This window comes from Seriola aureovittata, chromosome 23, assembly GCF_021018895.1.
Source record: "Seriola aureovittata isolate HTS-2021-v1 ecotype China chromosome 23, ASM2101889v1, whole genome shotgun sequence".
In the NCBI taxonomy this organism is placed as follows: domain Eukaryota; kingdom Metazoa; phylum Chordata; class Actinopteri; order Carangiformes; family Carangidae; genus Seriola; species Seriola aureovittata.
In genome coordinates, this window is record NC_079386.1 from 10,996,248 (window position 1) to 11,015,635 (window position 19,388).

At 43.6% G+C, this 19,388-nt stretch overlaps 4 protein-coding genes across 9 annotated transcripts; 2 read left to right on the forward strand and 2 right to left on the reverse strand.

Annotated features, from left to right (window-relative positions):
• Positions 1-49: 49 nt before the first annotated feature.
• On the reverse strand, positions 50-4,281 carry LOC130164491 (uncharacterized). 3 transcript variants are annotated; one of them, XM_056369261.1, is made up of 19 exons: positions 4,175-4,281; positions 4,039-4,094; positions 3,868-3,957; positions 3,544-3,671; positions 3,289-3,429; positions 3,144-3,212; positions 2,865-3,035; positions 2,682-2,778; positions 2,378-2,595; positions 2,150-2,300; positions 1,871-2,079; positions 1,664-1,781; positions 1,376-1,581; positions 1,159-1,276; positions 904-1,076; positions 696-790; positions 455-573; positions 235-365; positions 50-138 (listed from the first exon to the last, which is right to left on the reverse strand). In XM_056369261.1, exons 1-19 carry the CDS (start codon positions 4,195-4,197, stop codon positions 109-111), a joined length of 2,343 nt encoding a protein of 780 aa, XP_056225236.1. In that variant the 5' UTR covers positions 4,198-4,281; the 3' UTR covers positions 50-108. The 3 variants fall into 3 exon arrangements, with proteins under 3 accessions (XP_056225236.1, XP_056225235.1, XP_056225234.1); XM_056369260.1 differs by having other exon boundaries at positions 207-365; XM_056369259.1 differs by having other exon boundaries at positions 50-365.
• Positions 4,282-4,379: 98 nt separating this feature from the next.
• On the forward strand, positions 4,380-8,687 carry LOC130164493 (uncharacterized). The gene is made up of 19 exons (XM_056369262.1): positions 4,380-4,668; positions 4,758-4,813; positions 4,889-4,978; positions 5,146-5,273; positions 5,431-5,571; positions 5,643-5,714; positions 5,803-5,973; positions 6,055-6,151; positions 6,235-6,452; positions 6,531-6,681; positions 6,752-6,960; positions 7,050-7,167; positions 7,250-7,455; positions 7,529-7,646; positions 7,726-7,898; positions 8,001-8,095; positions 8,183-8,301; positions 8,383-8,523; positions 8,594-8,687. Exons 1-19 carry the CDS (start codon positions 4,646-4,648, stop codon positions 8,644-8,646), a joined length of 2,379 nt encoding a protein of 792 aa, XP_056225237.1. The 5' UTR covers positions 4,380-4,645; the 3' UTR covers positions 8,647-8,687.
• Positions 8,688-9,658: 971 nt separating this feature from the next.
• LOC130164592 (uncharacterized) lies at positions 9,659-16,034 on the reverse strand. 4 transcript variants are annotated; one of them, XM_056369408.1, is made up of 19 exons: positions 15,808-16,034; positions 15,558-15,610; positions 14,875-14,964; positions 14,621-14,745; positions 14,391-14,534; positions 14,020-14,070; positions 13,758-13,931; positions 13,558-13,654; positions 13,248-13,465; positions 12,911-13,064; positions 12,384-12,610; positions 12,186-12,303; positions 11,580-11,794; positions 10,949-11,066; positions 10,635-10,804; positions 10,455-10,552; positions 10,248-10,378; positions 10,080-10,130; positions 9,659-9,881 (listed from the first exon to the last, which is right to left on the reverse strand). In XM_056369408.1, exons 3-19 carry the CDS (start codon positions 14,894-14,896, stop codon positions 9,793-9,795), a joined length of 2,202 nt encoding a protein of 733 aa, XP_056225383.1. In that variant the 5' UTR covers positions 14,897-14,964; positions 15,558-15,610; positions 15,808-16,034; the 3' UTR covers positions 9,659-9,792. The 4 variants fall into 4 exon arrangements, with proteins under 4 accessions (XP_056225383.1, XP_056225382.1, XP_056225385.1 ...); XM_056369407.1 differs by having other exon boundaries at positions 9,659-9,887; XM_056369410.1 differs by lacking the exon at positions 10,248-10,378.
• Positions 16,035-17,867: 1,833 nt separating this feature from the next.
• On the forward strand, positions 17,868-19,241 carry sst5 (somatostatin 5). The gene is made up of 2 exons (XM_056369665.1): positions 17,868-18,541; positions 18,714-19,241. Exons 1-2 carry the CDS (start codon positions 18,413-18,415, stop codon positions 18,909-18,911), a joined length of 327 nt encoding a protein of 108 aa, XP_056225640.1. The 5' UTR covers positions 17,868-18,412; the 3' UTR covers positions 18,912-19,241.
• Positions 19,242-19,388: the final 147 nt, after the last annotated feature.

Here is a 19,388-nt window from a genome sequence, read left to right on the forward strand (position 1 = left end):
GTTTTATTAAAGTTCCAGTTTTTCTATATATATATATATATATAAAAAAAAAAAAAAAAAAAAAAAAAAAAAAAAAAAAAGTATACATCCTTCAAATTTGTGCAGCATTTACTTTGGTTTGCGAGGTTCCCTCAGCTCCTGTGGAGAAAAGCAAAAATTTAACAAAGTGAGGCCTGACCTCCTAAATGAATTTTGAAAGTCCTCACCTATTTTCATGCCAATAAGATTGTGAACCTTTGTAACTCTGATGTAGCGGACAGGGGGGTAATGAGCAGGCAGGAAAGCTAGATGTGCTCTGGTTGGTCTTTTGGAAGCAGGTGTGGTTTGAAGTGCTGTAGTAGGTTTGATGGTGGAGATCTGTGGAGCTGCGGTGCAGAAATACAAGTGAATACTCAAAGATCTAATATGATGAGTGATAATTGGTCATGTCCAGCAGGTGAGCCGCCCACTGTACCTGGTGTGGCCTGCGCATGATGGATGATGCTGCCGATACCAACTGTATCAGACTCAAACCTGTATGTTGAGAAGAGGCGATGGAGACCAGCCAGAGGATACGTACACTGCACTGTTATCCTGTAAGACAGGGACTGATTTACTGCCATGGATCTGGTGGGAAACACTTTAGTCCTAGAACATTGTTGGCTTTTTTAAAAAAAAAAAAAAAAAAAAAAAAGGGGAGGGGCAGTGTTACTCACCGCTCAGTAGCATCTTCAGAGGCTGCCTTGCTCACATCGACGTTCTCCTTGTTGTAGGAAATCTCATTTTCATAGGTCACAGTTTCCTGCCCAAGCTAAAAAAAAAAGGTGCAAATTATTGTTTTTCCAAGCATTTAACTTTACAGACAGGATTCATCTTATGTTGCCAGAGACGAGCATTAGTTGGTTAAACGGGCATCAGCACTACCTTGACTATTGATCCGCAGCCATTGAGTGGGAAAGAGAAGAGAGCCCTGCTGTCGTCTGCTTCCTTGGGTCCACAGTCTTTGTCTACGAGGTTGGTTCTAGCAGGGATCCCTCCACTTGGGACGGCCCGAGACAAGTCAGCCACCACAGTCATCCTCCCATCAGTCGAACACACTGCAGAGAGGCAGTTACAACTTGTCAACGACATGTAAAGTCCACAAACCCATCCACACAGTAAAGAACAGGATGATCTTACTGATCAGCTCAGTAGTGCTGAACGGACACGTCTTGACAGTTGAACTCTGGACCTCTGACGTTTCATGATCCCTCACAAGGATCTCAAAAGTGCCAAGGAATCCCTTCAGAGTAAAGTTCTACAAACAAATACAATTTAGTTATAGCTATCCATATCAAAAATCAGCTCCATTAACATCTTCTAGATCTAAAATCAGAATTAATTTTCCTCATCCTACCTTGTATTCATATCCGTGGGTGTAGAGCGGCACGTCGAGCAGCAGACTCTGGCTGTCGTTGCTCATGATGTAGCCGTGCTGCGCTGCCAGCTCTGACGTCAGCAGCTCGGTGTCGATACTGATGTACCACAGGTAGTCAAAAGGCCGGTGGTCCAGTTTGAAGCTGATGCCAGACTCGGAACAGACGGCATCAAAGACTGGAGGAGCTGTTAAATACAGTATGATGGATGAGTAACTGCTCCATGCAGGAGTTGGCTTGAGCCTGTAAATACAAGGTTAGTGACTTACAGACATCTGTTAGTGCCATGACTGATGCCAGGTGGTAAAAAGGCTCATTTTCAGGCAGAACTGTCAGCGTGTAGTTGATGTCGAGCTTCTGCTGCATAGCGGCATCTTCTTTGGAGAACTGAGAGACAAAATATTAACTAAGTGTCAGGCTGGTTTATTCCTCCAGCTTGATCAGTCAAAGATGCCGCTCACGCAAGAGACCTTTACCTGCTGTATGACAACAGGGTCACCAAAAGGCACCCTCAGAGTGTACCCATGGGTGTTGTTGGGATGAGCAACTTTTGTGATGGTGTGGCTGCTTGTATTTGTAAATGGTATTGTGCATTTGTGTCCATTCAAATTAACAGCAGCTAGCTCAACATCATCAGGGACATCTCCCAGGTAGATGGTGAACACATGTTCCTCATGGATTGTTCCTGAAATGAAAACAGCCGGTCAGATTATGGTTGATGCAACACAGGCAGAGAGGGTCGATGGGAAACTTACTGTTTTCAGTGAAAACAGGGCGTGGCAGCAGAGGAGTGGAAAGTGTCCTGTGGAAGCGAAGCCTGGTGTCAACATGATCCTCATCCACCGAGATTTGCTCCAGGTAGAGGTGAAAGACGTAGTACTCGTACAGGTCGTCATCCACAAAGCTCTGGAAAGTACAAAATGCTGTCATATCTAAATAAAATACTAGAAACACTTCATAACTGTTCATGCATCTCTTCTAACCTTCCTGTATCCTCCTTCAGCATTATAGGGGATGCTGATCTGGACTGTGGCGTTGTGCTTCTCCACAGTGTAGCCTCTCTCCTCTGCAACCGGCTGCTCCACAAGTTCGCCGTCCACACCGATGTGGACCTGGGTATCGTGCAGACCAGACACCAGCGGGTGCAGCACCTCAGGAGTCTCCCACATCATGTATCCATCGTCATCATATGATCCTTTATCTGTTTAGACGAGGACCAGTATTACAAGTCTGCATGGTCATAAATAAAAAGATAAGTAATAGGAAAATAAAGATTGTAATACTGACGCATGGAGCAGGCAGCCACCAGGTCGACCATGAGGACAACCCAGCTTTGTCTGGAGAACATGGATGCATGGACCACCTCTACTGGAACACCATTCACCTGAGAGAGAGACTCAAAAAGAAAAAATCAAAACCTGCTTTGGACCAAATGCTTCACAACACAGACATTGCGCCACAGCTCTTTACCTCCGTGCTGAATGAGTCAGGTTGTCCATACGGCGTACGAAACACAAGCCTTCCAGCTGTAAGGTCAAACACGTAGCCCTGCTTACGAGCGTCGGAGAGGGTCATAGGCATCGACTGCTCCTCTGCTCTCTGAAACGTCACCTGCCAGTCCGAAGTGTTGGAACTATGCGCCTGGAACCAGAATCACAAAGTGGCTTCAAGAGCGACGAATTCATCATCATCATCATCATCATCATCATCATCATCATCATCATCATCGAAATTCAACTGTGAACGTACAGATTTAACGGCACTCCAATCCTCTTTCTTAGCCGCAGATGCACATGGGACTTCACTCCTCACAGACACCTGCAGAGAAGTCACAACTAGCTCACATCCGAATGTACTCCATAAGTAAAATAATCCGATTTGTAACCGTGCTTACTTCCATGTAGTTCTCCTCACAGGTAACCTCTCTGGGAGACCAGGGGAGAGAGGGAGAACAGGTCTTGTTCAAGGCATAGGTCACCTCCTTTCCTTCATGGTTTGCAATCAGGTTGAAGTTGAATGTAAACACTTCGTCATCCTGAGAGCACCAGAAGATTTTATTTCCTTTGGGCCACAGCAGGCCTGTGTATGTATGTGCATGTGCATGTGTGAGTGTGTGAGTGTGTGTGTGTGTGTGTGTGTGTGTGCATACCTTGTTGTCAGTGTGACAGCTGAAGACAGAGGCTCGGAGCTCCACGTGGCCCCGCAGAGGGAGAACACCGACACTGTAGCCACACTTAGCTGCATACTGCTCAGTGATGGGGTGCACACCTGTTGCATCTGGAAGACAAATACTACACCATTAATGTTGCCCAGTATTTACTCCTTTATTCAAGAGTATAGTTTCTCACGTCACACCATTTAATGGGTGCTAGTGAAGGTTCTCATTTAAAATAGTGTTTGATGAAAAATCCTCTCATAGTTTAGTTGCCCCGTTGCCTGAGCTGTAGATGTAATGAAGCTGTGCAGGACTCACCAACAGCCTCAAAGCGAGGTTCCTCTCCGGTGAAGGAGAGATCAACAGCTATCATGAAGTAACGATCACGACACTCCATATGAACAACTCCTGTATGAACAGACAAGTTGAGATCTCAGTATTGATCGCCTACCAATCACTGTGAGCCCATTAAGCAAAACATTTATTTACCATCAAGGATGTGGTCAGACTTTGCAGGCAAGCACACACACAGGAGTAAGGCCACACTGCAAGAGAAAAGCATATCACCTACATGCAGAAATGCCACCAGAAATAATGCATTATATTGCCACAAAACACAACTTACCCAAAGCAAAACCCAAAAGCCATAGCCACTGATGTGTTGGCAGTGTCTAAAGCTAGCCCAGCTGCTAGCAAACTACACCTGCTAACCAACACAAGCTAAAGTGAAACCTTTTGCTTGATGTATCCTGGCCACACTGGCATCATGTGCTGCCATCTCCTACACCAGCTTTTATCACTTCATTTCTTCGCACGTGAGGTTGGCAGGGAGGTGAGCTCAGACCTCAGCAGGTGCAGCTGATCGAAAGCTGTGATTGCTAATGAGCGACACGTGTGGCTGTAGCTCGTCGGGAAAGCCTCTGGTTAATCAGTGAATAAACTGGCGTATAAAAGCTGGTGGAGGAGACCCCCACCACACGGTGCCGGTGTGACCGGGATAGATCAAGCAAGTGGTTCAAGTTAGCTTGTGTTGGCTAGCAGGTGTAGTTTGCTAGCTGCTAGGCTAGCTTTAGACACTGCTAACACATTAGTGACTATGGCTTTTGGATTTTGCCTTGGGTAAGGAGATTTATTGGTTATTTATAATCACTGTGTTGCCATTGATGCAGCCGTATTGCTTGAGATTTATAAATGCCTTTGTCTTCCAGCGTGGCCTTGCTCCTGTCTGTGTGGTCAGCTGCAAAGTGTGATCCCATTCCCAATGGTAAGACTTAAAATTATTTGTTTCTAGGCCCACAATAATATGTGGACCATCCTGACACCTTGTCTGTTCATACAGGAGTTCTTCATATGGAGTGTCGTGATCGTTACTTCATGATAGCTGTTGATTTCTCCTTCACTGGAGAGGAACCTCGCTTTGAGGCTGTTGGTGAGTCCTGCACAGCTTCATTACATCCACAGCATGGGGCAACAACCATGTTGGAGTAAGGGTATTGTAATTTTAAATTCCAACCAAAGTTTCTCAGTGCATCCCAACTATTTCATGGAATAAATGAGGCTCCAACTCTTAATCAAATTAATGTGACTGTCTTCCAGATGGAACAGGTGTGTACCTCATCACTGAGCAGTATGCAGCTCAGTGTGGTTACAGTGTCAGTGTTCTCCCTCTGCAAGACCAAGTGGTGCTCCGAGCCTCTTACTTCAGCTGTCACACCGACAACACGGTGTGTACAAATAGCATTGTGTTTGGACACATTTATCTACACACACTAAATTACTGTACACACAAAAGGTGTGACCTACTCAATCTATCTGGAGTTCTAATTCTGCCAACCTGGTTTCTTTTGTACGACACCATACATATCCTTCTGGGTCTCTCAGGATGATGAAGTGTTCACATTCAAGTTCAACCTGATTGCAAACCATGAAGGAAAGGAGGTCACCTACGCCATGAACAAGACCTGTTCTCCCTCTCTCCCCTGGTCTCCCAGAGAGGTTACCTGTGAGGAAAACTACATGGAAGTAAGCAGTTACATCTGATATTTATAACCGAGAACTGATGGAGCTGCTCGCTAACCTTGACTTCTCTGTAGGTGTCAGTGAGGAGTGATGTGGCCTGTCCAACTGGGACGAAGAAGGATGACTGGGATGCTGCTGTCCAAACTGTATGTTGACCTTGCCTTCTGTAGGGAAACTTTGTTTTTAGGAAACCATTTACCTGTTTAAATGCTGTGCTTTCATTTCTTTCCCTAGTCGTATACTTCAGCCACCACAGACTGGCAGGTGATGTTCCAGAGGGTGGAGCAGGAGTTGATGCCAATGAACCTTTCTGAAGCTCAAAAGCAGGGCTACGAGTTTGACCTGACAGATGGGAGGCTTGTATTTCGTACGCCATATGGACAACCTGACTGCTTCAGCACAGAAGTAAAGAGCTGCTGCACAATGTCTGTCCTGAGGAGAGAAATTTAATCCAAAGCAGGTTTTGATTTTTGAGTCTCTCTCTAGGTGAATGGTGTTCCAGTAGAGGTGGTCCATGCAACACTGTTCTCCAGACAAAGCTGGGTTGTCCTCATGGTCGACCTGGTGGCTGCCTGCTCCCTGCGTCAGTATTACAATCATTTTTATACTGTGGCTGCTTTTTCCCCTTTACAAGCAATATAGATTTAACTAGTGTAAAATCCACAGATGAAGGCTTGTATGATGACGATGGATACATGATGTGGGAGACTCCTGAGGTGCTGCACCCGCTGGTGTCTGGTCTGCACGATACCCAGGTCCACATCGGTGTGGACGGCGAACTTGTGGAGCAGCCGGTTGCAGAGGAGAGAGGCTACACTGTGGAGAAGCACAACGCCACAGTCCAGATCAGCATCCCCTATAATGCTGAAGGAGGATACAGGAAGGTCAGAAGAGATGCATGAACAGTTATGAAGTGTTTCTAGTATTTTTATTTAGATATGACAGCATTTTGTACTTTCCAGAGCTTTGTGGATGACGACCTGTACGAGTACTACGTCTTTCACCTCTACCTGGAGCAAATCTCGGTGGATGAGGATCATGTTGACACCAGGCTTCGCTTCCACAGGACACTTTCCACTCCTCTGCTGCCACGCCCTGTTTTCACTGAAAACAGTAAGTTTCCCATCGACCCTCTCTGCCTGTGTTGCATCAACCATAATCTGACCGGCTGTTTTCATTTCAGGAACAATCCATGAGGAACATGTGTTCACCATCTACCTGGGAGATGTCCCTGACGATGTTGAGCTAGCTGCTGTTAATTTGAATGGACACAAATGCACAATACCATTTACAAATACAAGCAGCCACACCATCACAAAAGTTGCTCATCCCAACAACACCCATGGGTACACTCTGAGGGTGCCTTTTGGTGACCCTGTTGTCATACAGCAGGTAAAGGTCTTTTGCATGAGCAGCATCATTAAGTGTCAGGCTGGTTTATTCCTCCAGCTTGATCAGTCAGTTAATATTTTGTCTCCCAGTTCTCCAAAGAAGATGCCGCTATGCAGCAGAAGCTTGACATCAACTACACGCTGACAGTTCTGCCTGAAAATGAGCCTTTTTACCACCTGGCATCAGTCATGGCACTAACAGATGTCTGTAAGTCACTAACCTTGTATTTACAGGCTCAAGCCAACTCCTGCATGGAGCAGTTACTCATCCATCATACTGTATTTAACAGCTCCTCCAGTCTTTGATGCCGTCTGTTCCGAGTCTGGCATCAGCTTCAAACTGGACCACCGGCCTTTTGACTACCTGTGGTACATCAGTATCGACACCGAGCTGCTGACGTCAGAGCTGGCAGCGCAGCACGGCTACATCATGAGCAACGACAGCCAGAGTCTGCTGCTCGACGTGCCGCTCTACACCCACGGCTATGAATACAAGGTAGGATGAGGAAAATCACATTAAACAAACATTGTTTGAACATGGAAAGCAATAACCAAGCTGTGTTTTGCAGGACATTACTCTGAAGGGATTCCTTGGCACTTTTGAGATCCTTGTGAGGGATCATGAAACATCAGAGGTCCAGAGTTCAACTGTCAAGACGTGTCCGTTCAGCACGACTGAGATGATCAGTAAGATCATCCTGTTCTTTACTGTGTGGATGGGTTTGTGGACTTTACATGTTGACAAGTTATAATTGCCTCTCTGCAGTGTGTTCAACTGATGGGAGGATGACTGTGGTGGCTGACTTGTCTCGGGCCGTCCCAAGTGGAGGGATCCCTGCTAGAACCAACCTCGTAGACAAATACTGTGGACCCAAGGAAGCAGATGACAGCAGGGCTCTCTTCTCTTTCCCACTCAACAGCTGTGGCTCCATCGTCAAGGTAGTGCTGCTTCATGTACTCATTGTTACACGCTTAATCCTCATTTACATGTGCTGACATAACTGCCTGCACCCAAATGTAAATGCTTTGTTTTTGTTGCAGCTCAACAAGGGGAGTGTGACGTATGAAAATGAGATTTTCTTCAGCAAGAAGTTTCGAGCTCAGAAAAATCCAGAGTTCAGCAGTGCGACTGAAAGGTGCAACTCTTCAGCATCTAAAAATCTTCACATCATTTACCATCACTCAACTATCATCATGGCTAAACTGTCTGTCTTGTCTTACAGTGTTATAATGCAGTGTACGTATCCTCTGGCTGGCCTCCACCGTCTCTTCTCAGTGTACAGGTTCGAGTCCGACACAGTTGGCTTCGGCCGCATCCTACATTCTGCAAACCGGACTGAAGGTAGGCGACCCACTGGTCAGACTGGATCAATGGCATCACTTGGCATCTTGCTTGGTGACAATTTGTTTGGTCACTCTCTAGATCTACAGAGTCCCACCATCGAGCCCACTACAGTGCTTCAAACTCCAGTACCTGTGACCAGACGTGGCATGAGACCTGGTTACCACCCTCCTGCTCAGCTTATCAAAGTATCCAGCTATCTGAAGAATCTCTCAAAGAGAGGTGAGCTTCTTATTTGAAACTTGGTTAAATGTGAATCGGAAGTTTTATTAATCTTGAGTTCTGTTCACAGGAGGCCGAGGATCATCACAAGTGAAAGTGATACCATATTTTGGATTGATTTAATGTATTTTAAATGGAATCAATAAACTTGTATTTATAAAAAATGCTCCTGACTTGTCAATGAGTGGAACCAACCTTACATTGAGAGCCAGTGCTTATACAAAATTTAGGTAGTCAAACTCAAGTTAGTCCTAATTCTAGTCATGACTCATCAAACTGTTGAAGGTGACTAGTTCAGTCAGCTGAAACATCTTAAATAAATGTGTCAAGTTGGATGAAGGCAGGTGAGGGAGAGCCATAAGAATCATGCTACATCTTTCAAAGCCATAGCAACATGTTAGTTTACACACAGTATTTGACTTTGCATTGAGCTGCTATAATCCAACAATGATCAGAGTTTAACTCCTATTCTGAGCCTGAAAGCGAGGTTCCTCTCCAGTGAAGGAGAGAAACAGCCATCATGAAGTAATGGTCATGACACTGAACAAACATGTCAGGATGGTCCAAATATTGTGGGCCTAGAAGCAAATATTTTACATTAGGAATGTGATCAGTTTGCAGTTGACCAGACAGGATGAAGTCATGTATAAATCAGAAGCAATACGGCTGCATCAATGGCAACACGGTGCTTATGAATTACCTTTAAATCTCCTTACAAGGCAAAAGCCATAGTTGGTGTTGGTGGTGTCTAAAGCTAGCCTAGCAGCTAGCAAACTACACCTGCTAACATGAACCACTTGCTTGAGATATCCTGGCTCTCAAGCTATAGCCACATGTGTTGCTCATTAGCAATCAAAGCTCTTTCAATCGGATGTTGACTTGTGGCAGGAAAAGCAAATGTAACAAATATTGATGGCTCCTGTCCATTTAAATGTCACAGTGAACCAGCATGTTCCCTACTCAGTACTGGAACTAGGACACAAATGCCATGCACACATTTCTGACTCCACCTGTACACATCAATATAACACCCTCATTAGCACTTGGTTATTGGCCTGGTGTAAATATCCAAGTAGTGATACTTGAAGCATGAACAAAGAATTGTGCATGCAAAGCATCAGTAGACAAATGCCAGTTTATCAGAACACTCTTTAATGAACAAAGAAGAAAGATACAATAACTTAATTTCTCAAACCCTGTCAAAATAAAAACTAAAGAGATGACATAAAATAATTTAAAACAAATACCTAATAATAAATAAAATAGTGTTCACTGATTTAATTCACAGATCCAGTACGCAGAACCAAATGTGCAGAGCATGAGAAGCAGCAGGGAGGCATGCATCAACGTTATCCACACTGAAACTCCAGAGAAGAGAAAACAGGAGACAAGAGGTTAAAGATCTTCTTCCTTCCACAGATGAACAGAAAATATCTGAATTATGTTTGGTGTAACTCAGTTCCAATATGAGAGAAATACACCCAGTTTAGTTGAAATTCAAAGTGGACTGAGGTATTTGCATTTACATTTAGCACAGTGTTTTAAACCTCCACTACCTTGTTGATGTTTTTCTTGTTGCTCAAGATTCACCGTCCATTTCCTTTGACCTGAACGGGGAGGAATTTATATTACATATTTTCTATGTAATTATCACAAATCAGGAGCTTCTCACTCACACACACGCACGCACGCACGCACACGCACACGCACACGCACAAGCACACCTGTGTTTGCAGCCTCCCTGCGTGTGCGTTTAACTGGCATCATTGGTGAAAGGTCCAGAGATGTGTACACAGGATGTTGGATAGCAAGAGTACTGGTATGGTTTGCGGGGTAGCGACACTGGATTGTCAGTCTAAAACACACAAGACATGTGTAAACGCTAATTTGACTTTTCTAAAGACGGACTGAGTTCAGTGTAGTTTTCCCACCTGTATGGAGAATCTCTGTGTATAACGGGATCATCCAAAGGCAGAAAATCTTGAGTGTAGCTGATCTGGTTTTCATAAACCAGGAAATCTCCCTCGGTCTAAAGAAACGTGAGGAGATCAGAACAGAAGAAACAGAACGTGTATTTGCCGTGTGGATTGTGAATAATCTAAGTCCCTCACAGTGACAAGTGTCCCACAGGAGTCGAGGCTGAAGCTGAACAGAGCTCTGGCGCTGTCCGTCTCCATGGGAACACATTTGGGGTCCGATAGAGCAGTTCGGTTGGGGTGAGTGGGCGGGATGGTGTGGGTGGTGTCGACCACTGCCACCATCCTCCCTTCTGGCAAACAAACTGTCAGAGACACCATCATGAACTACCACTAAAACATAAATGGTAATTAAATATAATATTAACATATTAATAATTAACAAACAATATTATTAATTAAATATAAAAATGATGTTTTATGCTTCAGTCTGAGCTTCCAGCGTTTACCTATTAGTTCTCGAGCAGGGAAGGTGCATCGATGGACAAGACTGTCCTGCAGCTTCAGAGACTCAGCATCCACAACAGACACTTCCACTCCAGCAACAAGACCCTGCAATGTCAGCTCCTACATGGGGAAAGGTTTGCAAACATGTTCATATTAACAGTTGCAGTGGAGCAACAGTGAGAGTCTTGCAAAGAAAATTATATTGTAGACAAGAATAAACACTGTGGATCTTTTTTTTGTAACCACTAATAGGATGTGAAAAGCAGAAACTTGTTTCATCAAAGTAGCCACAAGTTGTTAAAGTCTCGTCTTCGCACTGAGATACTTTTATAAACGAAGACCGGGGAGTGCAGCTAATCCTTAATTTCCTCTGAGAGTTAATTTACTGAATTGCAAACACAGATGGCCTCCATGTATGTGATTCAATTAGATGGACACCAGGCTTTAGCTGAGTAAATTAGTGATTAAAAGAAAAGCTATTAAGTTGGAAACAAATCTGTTAACCCTGAAAAATAGTTAAATTAAGATGAAAATCACCCTGATCCTGTGGATAAAAACAAAGATACTTGGCAAGAAAATTTTAAATCACAAGGGGAAAAAAAAAAAAAAGAAGAGAAGCGCAGATTGATTCACCTCATACTTCATCCCAGAGCTGTAGAGAGGGATCTCCACAGTTAAGTAGTCCTCCTCTGCCTCCACCACGAACCCACCCATCTCCACCAGGTCCCAGTCCAGCCGGCGGGCTCCGAGCAACAGCTCCCACTGCAGCTCGTCCTGGGCCCCGTGGTGCAGCAGCACCAGCAGGCTGCTCTCTGTGCACTTCCCTTCCAGTCTGGGGGAACCTGGAGCTGCACCAGGATAGATGGGGAATGAGAGACATGTCAGTGGGGCTCTGAGGTTTTTGTGTTTTAGGGGAACAGATTAGCATTTTTGTTAGTTTTGAACAAATGCTTTACATTTATTATCCACAGTGTTTCACTGCTGGTTAGTTTGTATCTCAATTACAACAACCACAACTCACTTTTATCCCATCAACTATCAATTATATATACTTTTATTTTAATGTTACATTTCAGTGATCAGTGAAATGGATTATAAATCTCAAGGTAACCTCCGCAAGTTGCTTTTCATATCACAATAAAATGACGAAACAAACTCAGGCAGCATGGTAGTTAGAAAACCAATCAGTATGGTGATGGTAGATGAAAACAAACTTAAAAAGCGTAACCAGTAACTCACCTGCAAACTCAACACTATGCTCTACGGTGGCTTGATGGTAAAACACTTCTCTACTGGGTGAGATGTTAAGCGTAAAGGTGAAAGTGAAGCTGTACGTCTTATAGCCAGCACCTATATACTGGGATTAGACAGCAGGATGTTTCAAAGGGTTTTGAACTTCTACACGTGAGAAAGCTGCTTCATGTTTGCCACTCTCACCTCAGGGATTATTTTTGGGTGCGACAACGGAAAACTGAACTGGTAAGAGAAGCTCCCGTTAACGTGGGAGAGCCTGGACACCGAAAGGTCTGTGTCAGTCTGCGTTTGGAGGCTTTGGGTCCAGGTTAAAAGGTCACCACCACCGTCTATGGTCACCTTCTGGAGGGACACATCAGGTGCAAACGGGCCTAAAGTGACAGAAAATAATCCCTCGGATGGGACCGTGCCTGTGGAGGGAGAGGGACAGATGCATCTTCAAAACACTGGAAACACTATCATGCTCAATATCACACACAAATACAAGCTTTAACAATTCTATGTAATTTATAATATTGAATTATCAAAAAGGAACTGAAAGGAAATTCACGTAAGGAGGGCAGCTCTGATTTTTATTTAAAATTCTATAGATGACCATTTAGGCAGACCTTACCTCCATCTGTATGAATACTGTTAGCACCTAGCCCTTGTTCTTTTTTAATCAACTGTATATACATAAATACGCTAAAAATGGTGTAAGAAAGCCTCACTGTTGGTCAAGATGGGGGTTTGAGGGATGGCAGGAGTCTTCAGCAGCCTGAAGGAGCGATGCTGTGTGAGAGGCCAACGCTCGTCCTCCCACTGCCTCATAAAGAACAGATCCACGGACATGGACTGGCTGTACCGTCCCCTGACAACACCACTCTGGAAAAATCACAGCGGCCACACTGAGAAATGTTCGTACAGCACATATGAACTATAGTTACAAATCATCTGATCTCGAATGGTGCTATAAAATTTTTTTAAATTGATTTTACTTAACGTACATTACTTCAAGTTAAAGTATATTCATGCTGCATATTCCAAGAGTACATCCTATTTATATACCTTTAAGTGTCCACCTGGGGCTCCTGTAGGAATCCTGACCTCCACTCGTCCTTCCTGCAGGCCGATCTTGTATCGTCTCTCTTTAACGTCAGATTCGTTCAGAGCTTGGCTGTTAACTCCGACCCTCATTCCTCTGTCCCTGAACTGCCCATGAACAAGAGGAGACAGATTAAAAGGGACGGTCCACAGCAGGTCAGACCCGTCTGTTGTAGCCTCATCTGGGGGTGAGAGAGGAGAGAGGGAAGAGAAATTACAGACATTTCACTCTGGTATTTTACTAAATAGGCTAATACCATTGAACTTTACTAACTTAGGGCACAGGCGACGGTGGTGTCAACAGCTAGGAAGTTGCTCTGCAGTCGGTACAGGACAGTTGCACTTAGGATTTCTAAATCCACCCCACTCACCTGCAAAAAAAACAGAAACACACACAACATCCAGACAAACAAAAAGAGGCAAGACTTTAAAAGTAACTGAACGATGCAGGTCTAATCCTGTGCCTCTGCGTACCTTCATTAAGCGTGAGAAAGGGGAGGAGTAGGGACAGCGGAGGGTGAGACGTGAGCCACTCATCGAGATGTGGTAGTGCTGAGCAGCAGCGGCTGTCAGGGACAACACCACGGCTTCTTCAGGCGGCTGATCCGCTCTGTGGAACATCACAGCAGTGTCTGCCTGATGAGCTCCCTGCTCAGTGACGAGAGGCATCAACTAATCAGACATTACTTAAAAAACCATGCAGCTAAACACTTGTGAAAAACATCCCAGTACTTGCCTTCTTGTCATTTTTGGATTGCACAGTCAGGACAGGAAGCTGGACGGACACCTAGAGAGGAAACACACACCTTTACAACCTCACACACTCCTCAGATCCTCTTTAGACCCCAGCATGTGTTGGAAAAGTTAACTTTCAAATTAACTTTTTAAATGAATATAATCTTTCATTTGAACTCAATTCAATGAGCAGAATTAGCATTTTTCAATATTTCATTTTTTTTCAATTACTCAAATCCCTTCCTACTCTCATGTTTATGGATCTTCCTAATTTGTAAGTTAGACTGCAGTTGACCATAATGCATCAACTTTTTCTCAAAAAGTCAGAGAGTAAATGTGGTGAAGACATAACTATGCAGGTCAGTAATTCACCTCCATGTAGTTTTCTTCACAGACGATCTCTCTGGTGCTCCACCGCCCCTGGAAAGAGCAGTAGAGCTGGAAGGGGTATAGTCCCACCTTCCCATCCGCCTGCAGGTTCACAAACCAGACGCGCAGGTGGTAGTCTGTGCCCGTCTGCAGAGAAGACGCATTAAAACAGGGCGTTTCGCATGAAGGGCACAATTATGCCACATATCAAAGCACAAAATGCCGGTACGCACCTGGGTGTGAACGTGACAGGCCAGGAAGGAGGCACGAAACACCAGGTCTCCAACGCCACCGATTAGGACGGTGTAACCACAGAGTGCAGCCTCCTGATCAGAGAGGATGTGATATCCATTCTGGTCTAGTGACAATAGGAATCCAACATCAGAAAGTACAACTTCCCTGGCAGTAGTACAAACCAACCACTCGCTTCCCCAGTTTCAACAACTTCTCTACTAACCACTTTCTGAATGAAAATAAAGACACATACCTTCAAAGTCAAAGCGGATCATTGAGCCGAGGAAGCTGGACTTGACAGAGAGCCAGAAGTGACGCTCGAGGCATTTGGTCTGAAAGGTTCCTGAAAATATTAATAATGCCATTTAAAAAAAACATATTATGATATATAGATGTATAGTTTATACATATATGTATTGTTAAAAAAAATTATTCCAACTGAACTGTGACAAAAAATATCAACAAAATAAAATAGTAATGGTTTGGTTTTACATCTATATAGATTTATGTCTCATACAATGCATAATAGTGGAACACAGTTCATTGCTTTGCATATAAATTTGTTTACTTTATATTATTTTGCATACACTGCCATATCATCATAATAAAGCTGACAAACTACTTGATACTAATTTCAACCACATTTCCAGTCCCTATTCATTGGGTACCCATTAAACAATGTAATGTTCTGAACAGTATTTGCGATATATCACTCCACCTGCACTATTTATTTATTTACCTTCATATTCTGTATATAATCTCAGACAAGAGCTCTGACTGTGACAAACATATTTCCCATGTGGGGGAAGTTTTAATAGTACTGACATAGAAGTCTGTACACTGGAAGGTAATATATTATTAGTTATTATCATGGCTGACCCCCCAGAAATGTTATGAAACAGGTATTTTTGGCTTTATGGCACCACTCACTGTTACCTGTCTCTGCTGGGCTGGTGACACACAGAGGCAAGGCCAGGTGCAACACCACACTGAAACAAACACATAAGTCAATGCATGAGGCCACACTTAAAGCGTGCCCTTACCTTTCACTGTGAAACTTACCCACACAAAATATGGAAACATAGTATTTTCATTTTTAACGGGTAAATGTAGAGAGTGAGTTGAGGCGTAGCTTCGACGTCAGCCGTGTTTACCTTTTCAAATGTCGCCATTTTGACAGACTCACCTGTAAATTGAGAAGCTAATTAGCTCAGGCTTCCGTTTTCTTGCCTTTATTCTTTATAAAAACAGAAGTGATAGATATATTATGAGTTACCCTAAAGTAAATTGGCAAAAAGTCACGCGGGTATTTATTGAGTCATTTCTCAGAGCTCTGTATTTGACTTGAAACCGCTGAAATGAATGAAGCGAGCTGCTGAATCAAAACGCGGTGTCACAGTGACATCTAGTGGTCGGAGTGTATTGTCTCTGATATGAACAGCACAGCATTGAGCTGCACTGGACTGCTTTTTTCTTTGATAGATTTTTATTGAGCAGCTGTTGTTCACGTTAAAAGATGTGAAATGTAAATTGAATCATAATTTTGGTAACACTTTTACACTGCTGCAGGGAAATAAAGTAAAGGTTGTCAAATTCAAATTGAGAGAGATTGTCTTTTAAAACAAAGTTTCTCTTCTCTAAATTTAGGGTATTTATGAAGTTGACAAGCCTCATTTTATTGGTTGGGTAAACAGTTTTCTTCCATTTATATAGGTATTACTTATTGTACTATTAATTATTTTTGCCGTGACGAGGGAATAAGAAAGAGTTTCTGAGCTGGAGTGAGGTTCGACCATAGCTGCCTATCAACAAGATTTACACTAAGGCCCCCTACTCTGGAAAGATTGTCAGCAAATATGACATGGCAGAGAAACTTTCGTCTCAATATGTTGAAATGTTTGAAATATAGAAAGAAGCAGCCTACGGAGTGATGTGTAAACCAGCAGGAGGAGTCGCTGCATGATTAACCACAGATGAATGATTTTTAATTATCCCTGACAAAGTGTTGACACTATTTCATATCATGTCGCAGCAGGGATGGAGGCAGTGGAGGTGTGATTTGTGTGATCATCACAGTGTTGGACCCCTCTCCTTCAGCACAGCTGGATGCCTGCAGTCACCACCACCCCCCACCCCCCCTTTCTTCTTCACTCCACTATGAATTGTTACTCAAAGTCTGAGTAATCGGACTTATCAGTGAGAGTCCTGTGGAGAAGAAACAGGAAAACTCATCCGCAGAGAAGGTCACTATCTATTTAAAGAATAAGATGTGGAGATGATATTGGTTAATGTCATTTTTTGACAAGATATAATTTTGTGATGTCCTTTAAATGTGTAACAATTCTAATACAGGAGTATTTTTTTCCCCCCATTTTATTTGAATTATTTTCATAATGAGGAAAACAATTGAGAATTCCTGGAGAGGAAAATGTGGTTTCACACCAGTAAGAGTCATGTTAGCACAATGCATTCAGACAGAACAATGTAGAGTAGGTAAAGCAGATCACATGAGCGTTTCAGTCGAAACCAAAATATGACAAAGCATAGGCAGTTTATCAGACTTCTTATTCCTTCTGGCCCAGTACATGCCTGGTTCCACGGCCCGAATCCGGCCCATATACAGCATGACAGGCAGATGCTACTTCCACATCTGGACCAATTCTGGTACATATGCAGAAAATGTTGCAGCTGTCAGACAATACTGGAGGGTAACAGCCGTAAACTGCCCAGATGTGGAAGTACAGTAAACGGGCCAGACCCGGGGCGAGGACCCAGTCATGTGTAGGGCCAGAAGTTTCATATTGCAATGCCTGAGTACTCCCCCTTAAACTGTCTCACAACTCCTCAGGTTGATCTTGTGACCTTTTGGGGGTCCTGAGCCTCAAGTAGACAACCACTGAACTAAGTTAACTAGGTGGCTTGGTGGTGCCTGTGACCTTCCCGCTCCTCTGACATCATCTTTTAGTGGGTGAAAATGTAAATTCTGGCCAAATGTCAAAGATGAAAGGTGATAATACTCAATAGCAAATCCCTCCAGTTTTTGCCTCTTCACCAGACACTGCAGCTGCGCCCTCATTCATGTCCAGACTGCAAACAAAAGACTCACATCATGCCTTTTGTTTACAGTCTAACATTTAGACGATAATTTACCTCGTTCATTTCCCATTGACTCAGAGTGACAGCATGAAGTTTGGTGGCGTGTCAGACTGGTTAGCGGCGTCCGGGCGGCCTCATTAACATTTGAGTCACATTGTGTCATTACCAACACTGCACAGCATGCAGGAACTCATGTTGTGCAGGACACCTACAAAGCTGGTGCAGCTAATCATGACCGACGGAAGTAAAACCGTGTGCTGCCATTAAGTTTCACTTTATTGTCGTGTTTTGCATGTGACACTTCACAGTTACAACATGAGCACTGATTATCCCAAAAGTCAGGTCTTAGAGGTTTCGTTGCCCGTGTTATGGGAGCTGCTTCGTCCATGCTGTTGTGGCTAATGATGACCTTATCTTGTCTAATGACACACCTCTTCATTCCCTTACTGCCACTCTTCTTCTCCACCAATCACATCCTTTGGCTTCAGAATGAGGAGGATTTGAGGATGAAGACCCCTATTTATCAGCTCAACACTTCCCACTCAAACAGCGATAACGTTCAGCTCTTGCACCTCTGATTGGTTAGAAGGTTCTATTTTTTTGGGGGTCTTTTCCAGCATTGCACATCATCTGTGTTGAAAAGCGCATCAGGGAATATAAGAGGAGGATTCTTCTGTTTGCTGTTTGAAGTGGAGATGCTCGGCTCTCAGGTGCAGGTACTTCTGGTGGCTTTGTCTTCCTCTGTGCTGCTGGTGCAGGTCAGCGGTGCTCCACGCAGAGACATGCAGACAGAAATACTGAGAACAGACTTCGCAAACGACAAGGTAATTCACTGCTATATTTCATATTGTACAGATTTAACTGGCTCAAATAAAGTTAAAATATGAAGAATTTTGTGTAGGATCTGGTGATCAACAGCTGGTTCAGATGAACCCTCCTTTATATTTAAAGCACTTTCTCGAGTTGCCAGTCCTTTCCTTGTCTGTCCTCCTTTAGGATCTCGCTCACTTGCTCTTGCTGAAGTTTGTGTCTGAACTGATGGCAGCGAGAGTAGACCAGATGCTCCCCGGGCTGGAGGAGGAGGAAGAGGTGGGAGTCAGGGAGGAGGTGATGCGCCGACACCTTCCCCTCTCCCAAAGGGAGCGCAAGGCAGGCTGCCGCAACTTCTTCTGGAAGACGTTCACCTCGTGTTAACACACGACGGGAGCCTTTCAAGCTGGAGTATTTTTTTTGTTTTTAACTGCACTTTACTCCATGTTTGCCCACTTTGTCGTAACTGCGTCATTTACTGCAAGATGCCAAATATACGGTTGTTTTTGGTAATTGTAAACAATAATAAGATTGTATATTTTAAGATTGGTGACTAAAATACTACTAAAATAATACTTTTTCAAGTTACATGATTTTTTTCTCTTTGTATGTGTTAAAGTGGTATTCCCGAGATTTATTATTGCATTTGAATGAAGTTTGGAGATTTACAAGAAACAATTTCAACAAGAATCATCAAAGTGGAAGCAGCACAGATGAGATATTCTGACACTTTGACTAGATTAAATACTAAAAATACACTGGATCATACATTTCCCATAATGCAACACAACTGTGTCTTCCCTGCCTGGGAAATATCACTTTCTTTTAAACACCAACGTATAAAAAGTGACAAACACGGTA

Excerpts from the sequence above, each read along its gene's own strand:
- sst5 (XM_056369665.1), top strand. The coding sequence starts at position 18,413 with ATGCTCGGCTCTCAGGTGCAGGTACTTCTGGTGGCTTTGTCTTCCTCT. Across the intron at positions 18,542-18,713 it reads CAGACTTCGCAAACGACAAG|GATCTCGCTCACTTGCTCTT; the intron begins GTAATTCACTGC and ends GTCCTCCTTTAG.
- LOC130164592 (XM_056369407.1), bottom strand. The coding sequence starts at position 14,896 with ATGATCCGCTTTGACTTTGAAG. Across the intron at positions 13,655-13,757 it reads CTTTCTCACGCTTAATGAAG|GTGAGTGGGGTGGATTTAGA; the intron begins GTACGCAGAGGC and ends TTTTTTTTGCAG. Across the intron at positions 13,065-13,247 it reads CCCCAGGTGGACACTTAAAG|AGTGGTGTTGTCAGGGGACG; the intron begins GTATATAAATAG and ends TGATTTTTCCAG.
- LOC130164491 (XM_056369259.1), bottom strand. The coding sequence starts at position 4,197 with ATGGCTTTTGGGTTTTGCTTTGG. Across the intron at positions 1,582-1,663 it reads CATGGCACTAACAGATGTCT|CTCCTCCAGTCTTTGATGCC; the intron begins GTAAGTCACTAA and ends TGTATTTAACAG. Across the intron at positions 574-695 it reads TCTGAAGATGCTACTGAGCG|GATAACAGTGCAGTGTACGT; the intron begins GTGAGTAACACT and ends CCTGTCTTACAG.
- LOC130164493 (XM_056369262.1), top strand. The coding sequence starts at position 4,646 with ATGGCTTTTGGATTTTGCCTTGG. Across the intron at positions 4,979-5,145 it reads ACCTCGCTTTGAGGCTGTTG|ATGGAACAGGTGTGTACCTC; the intron begins GTGAGTCCTGCA and ends ACTGTCTTCCAG. Across the intron at positions 5,715-5,802 it reads GGGATGCTGCTGTCCAAACT|TCGTATACTTCAGCCACCAC; the intron begins GTATGTTGACCT and ends TTCTTTCCCTAG.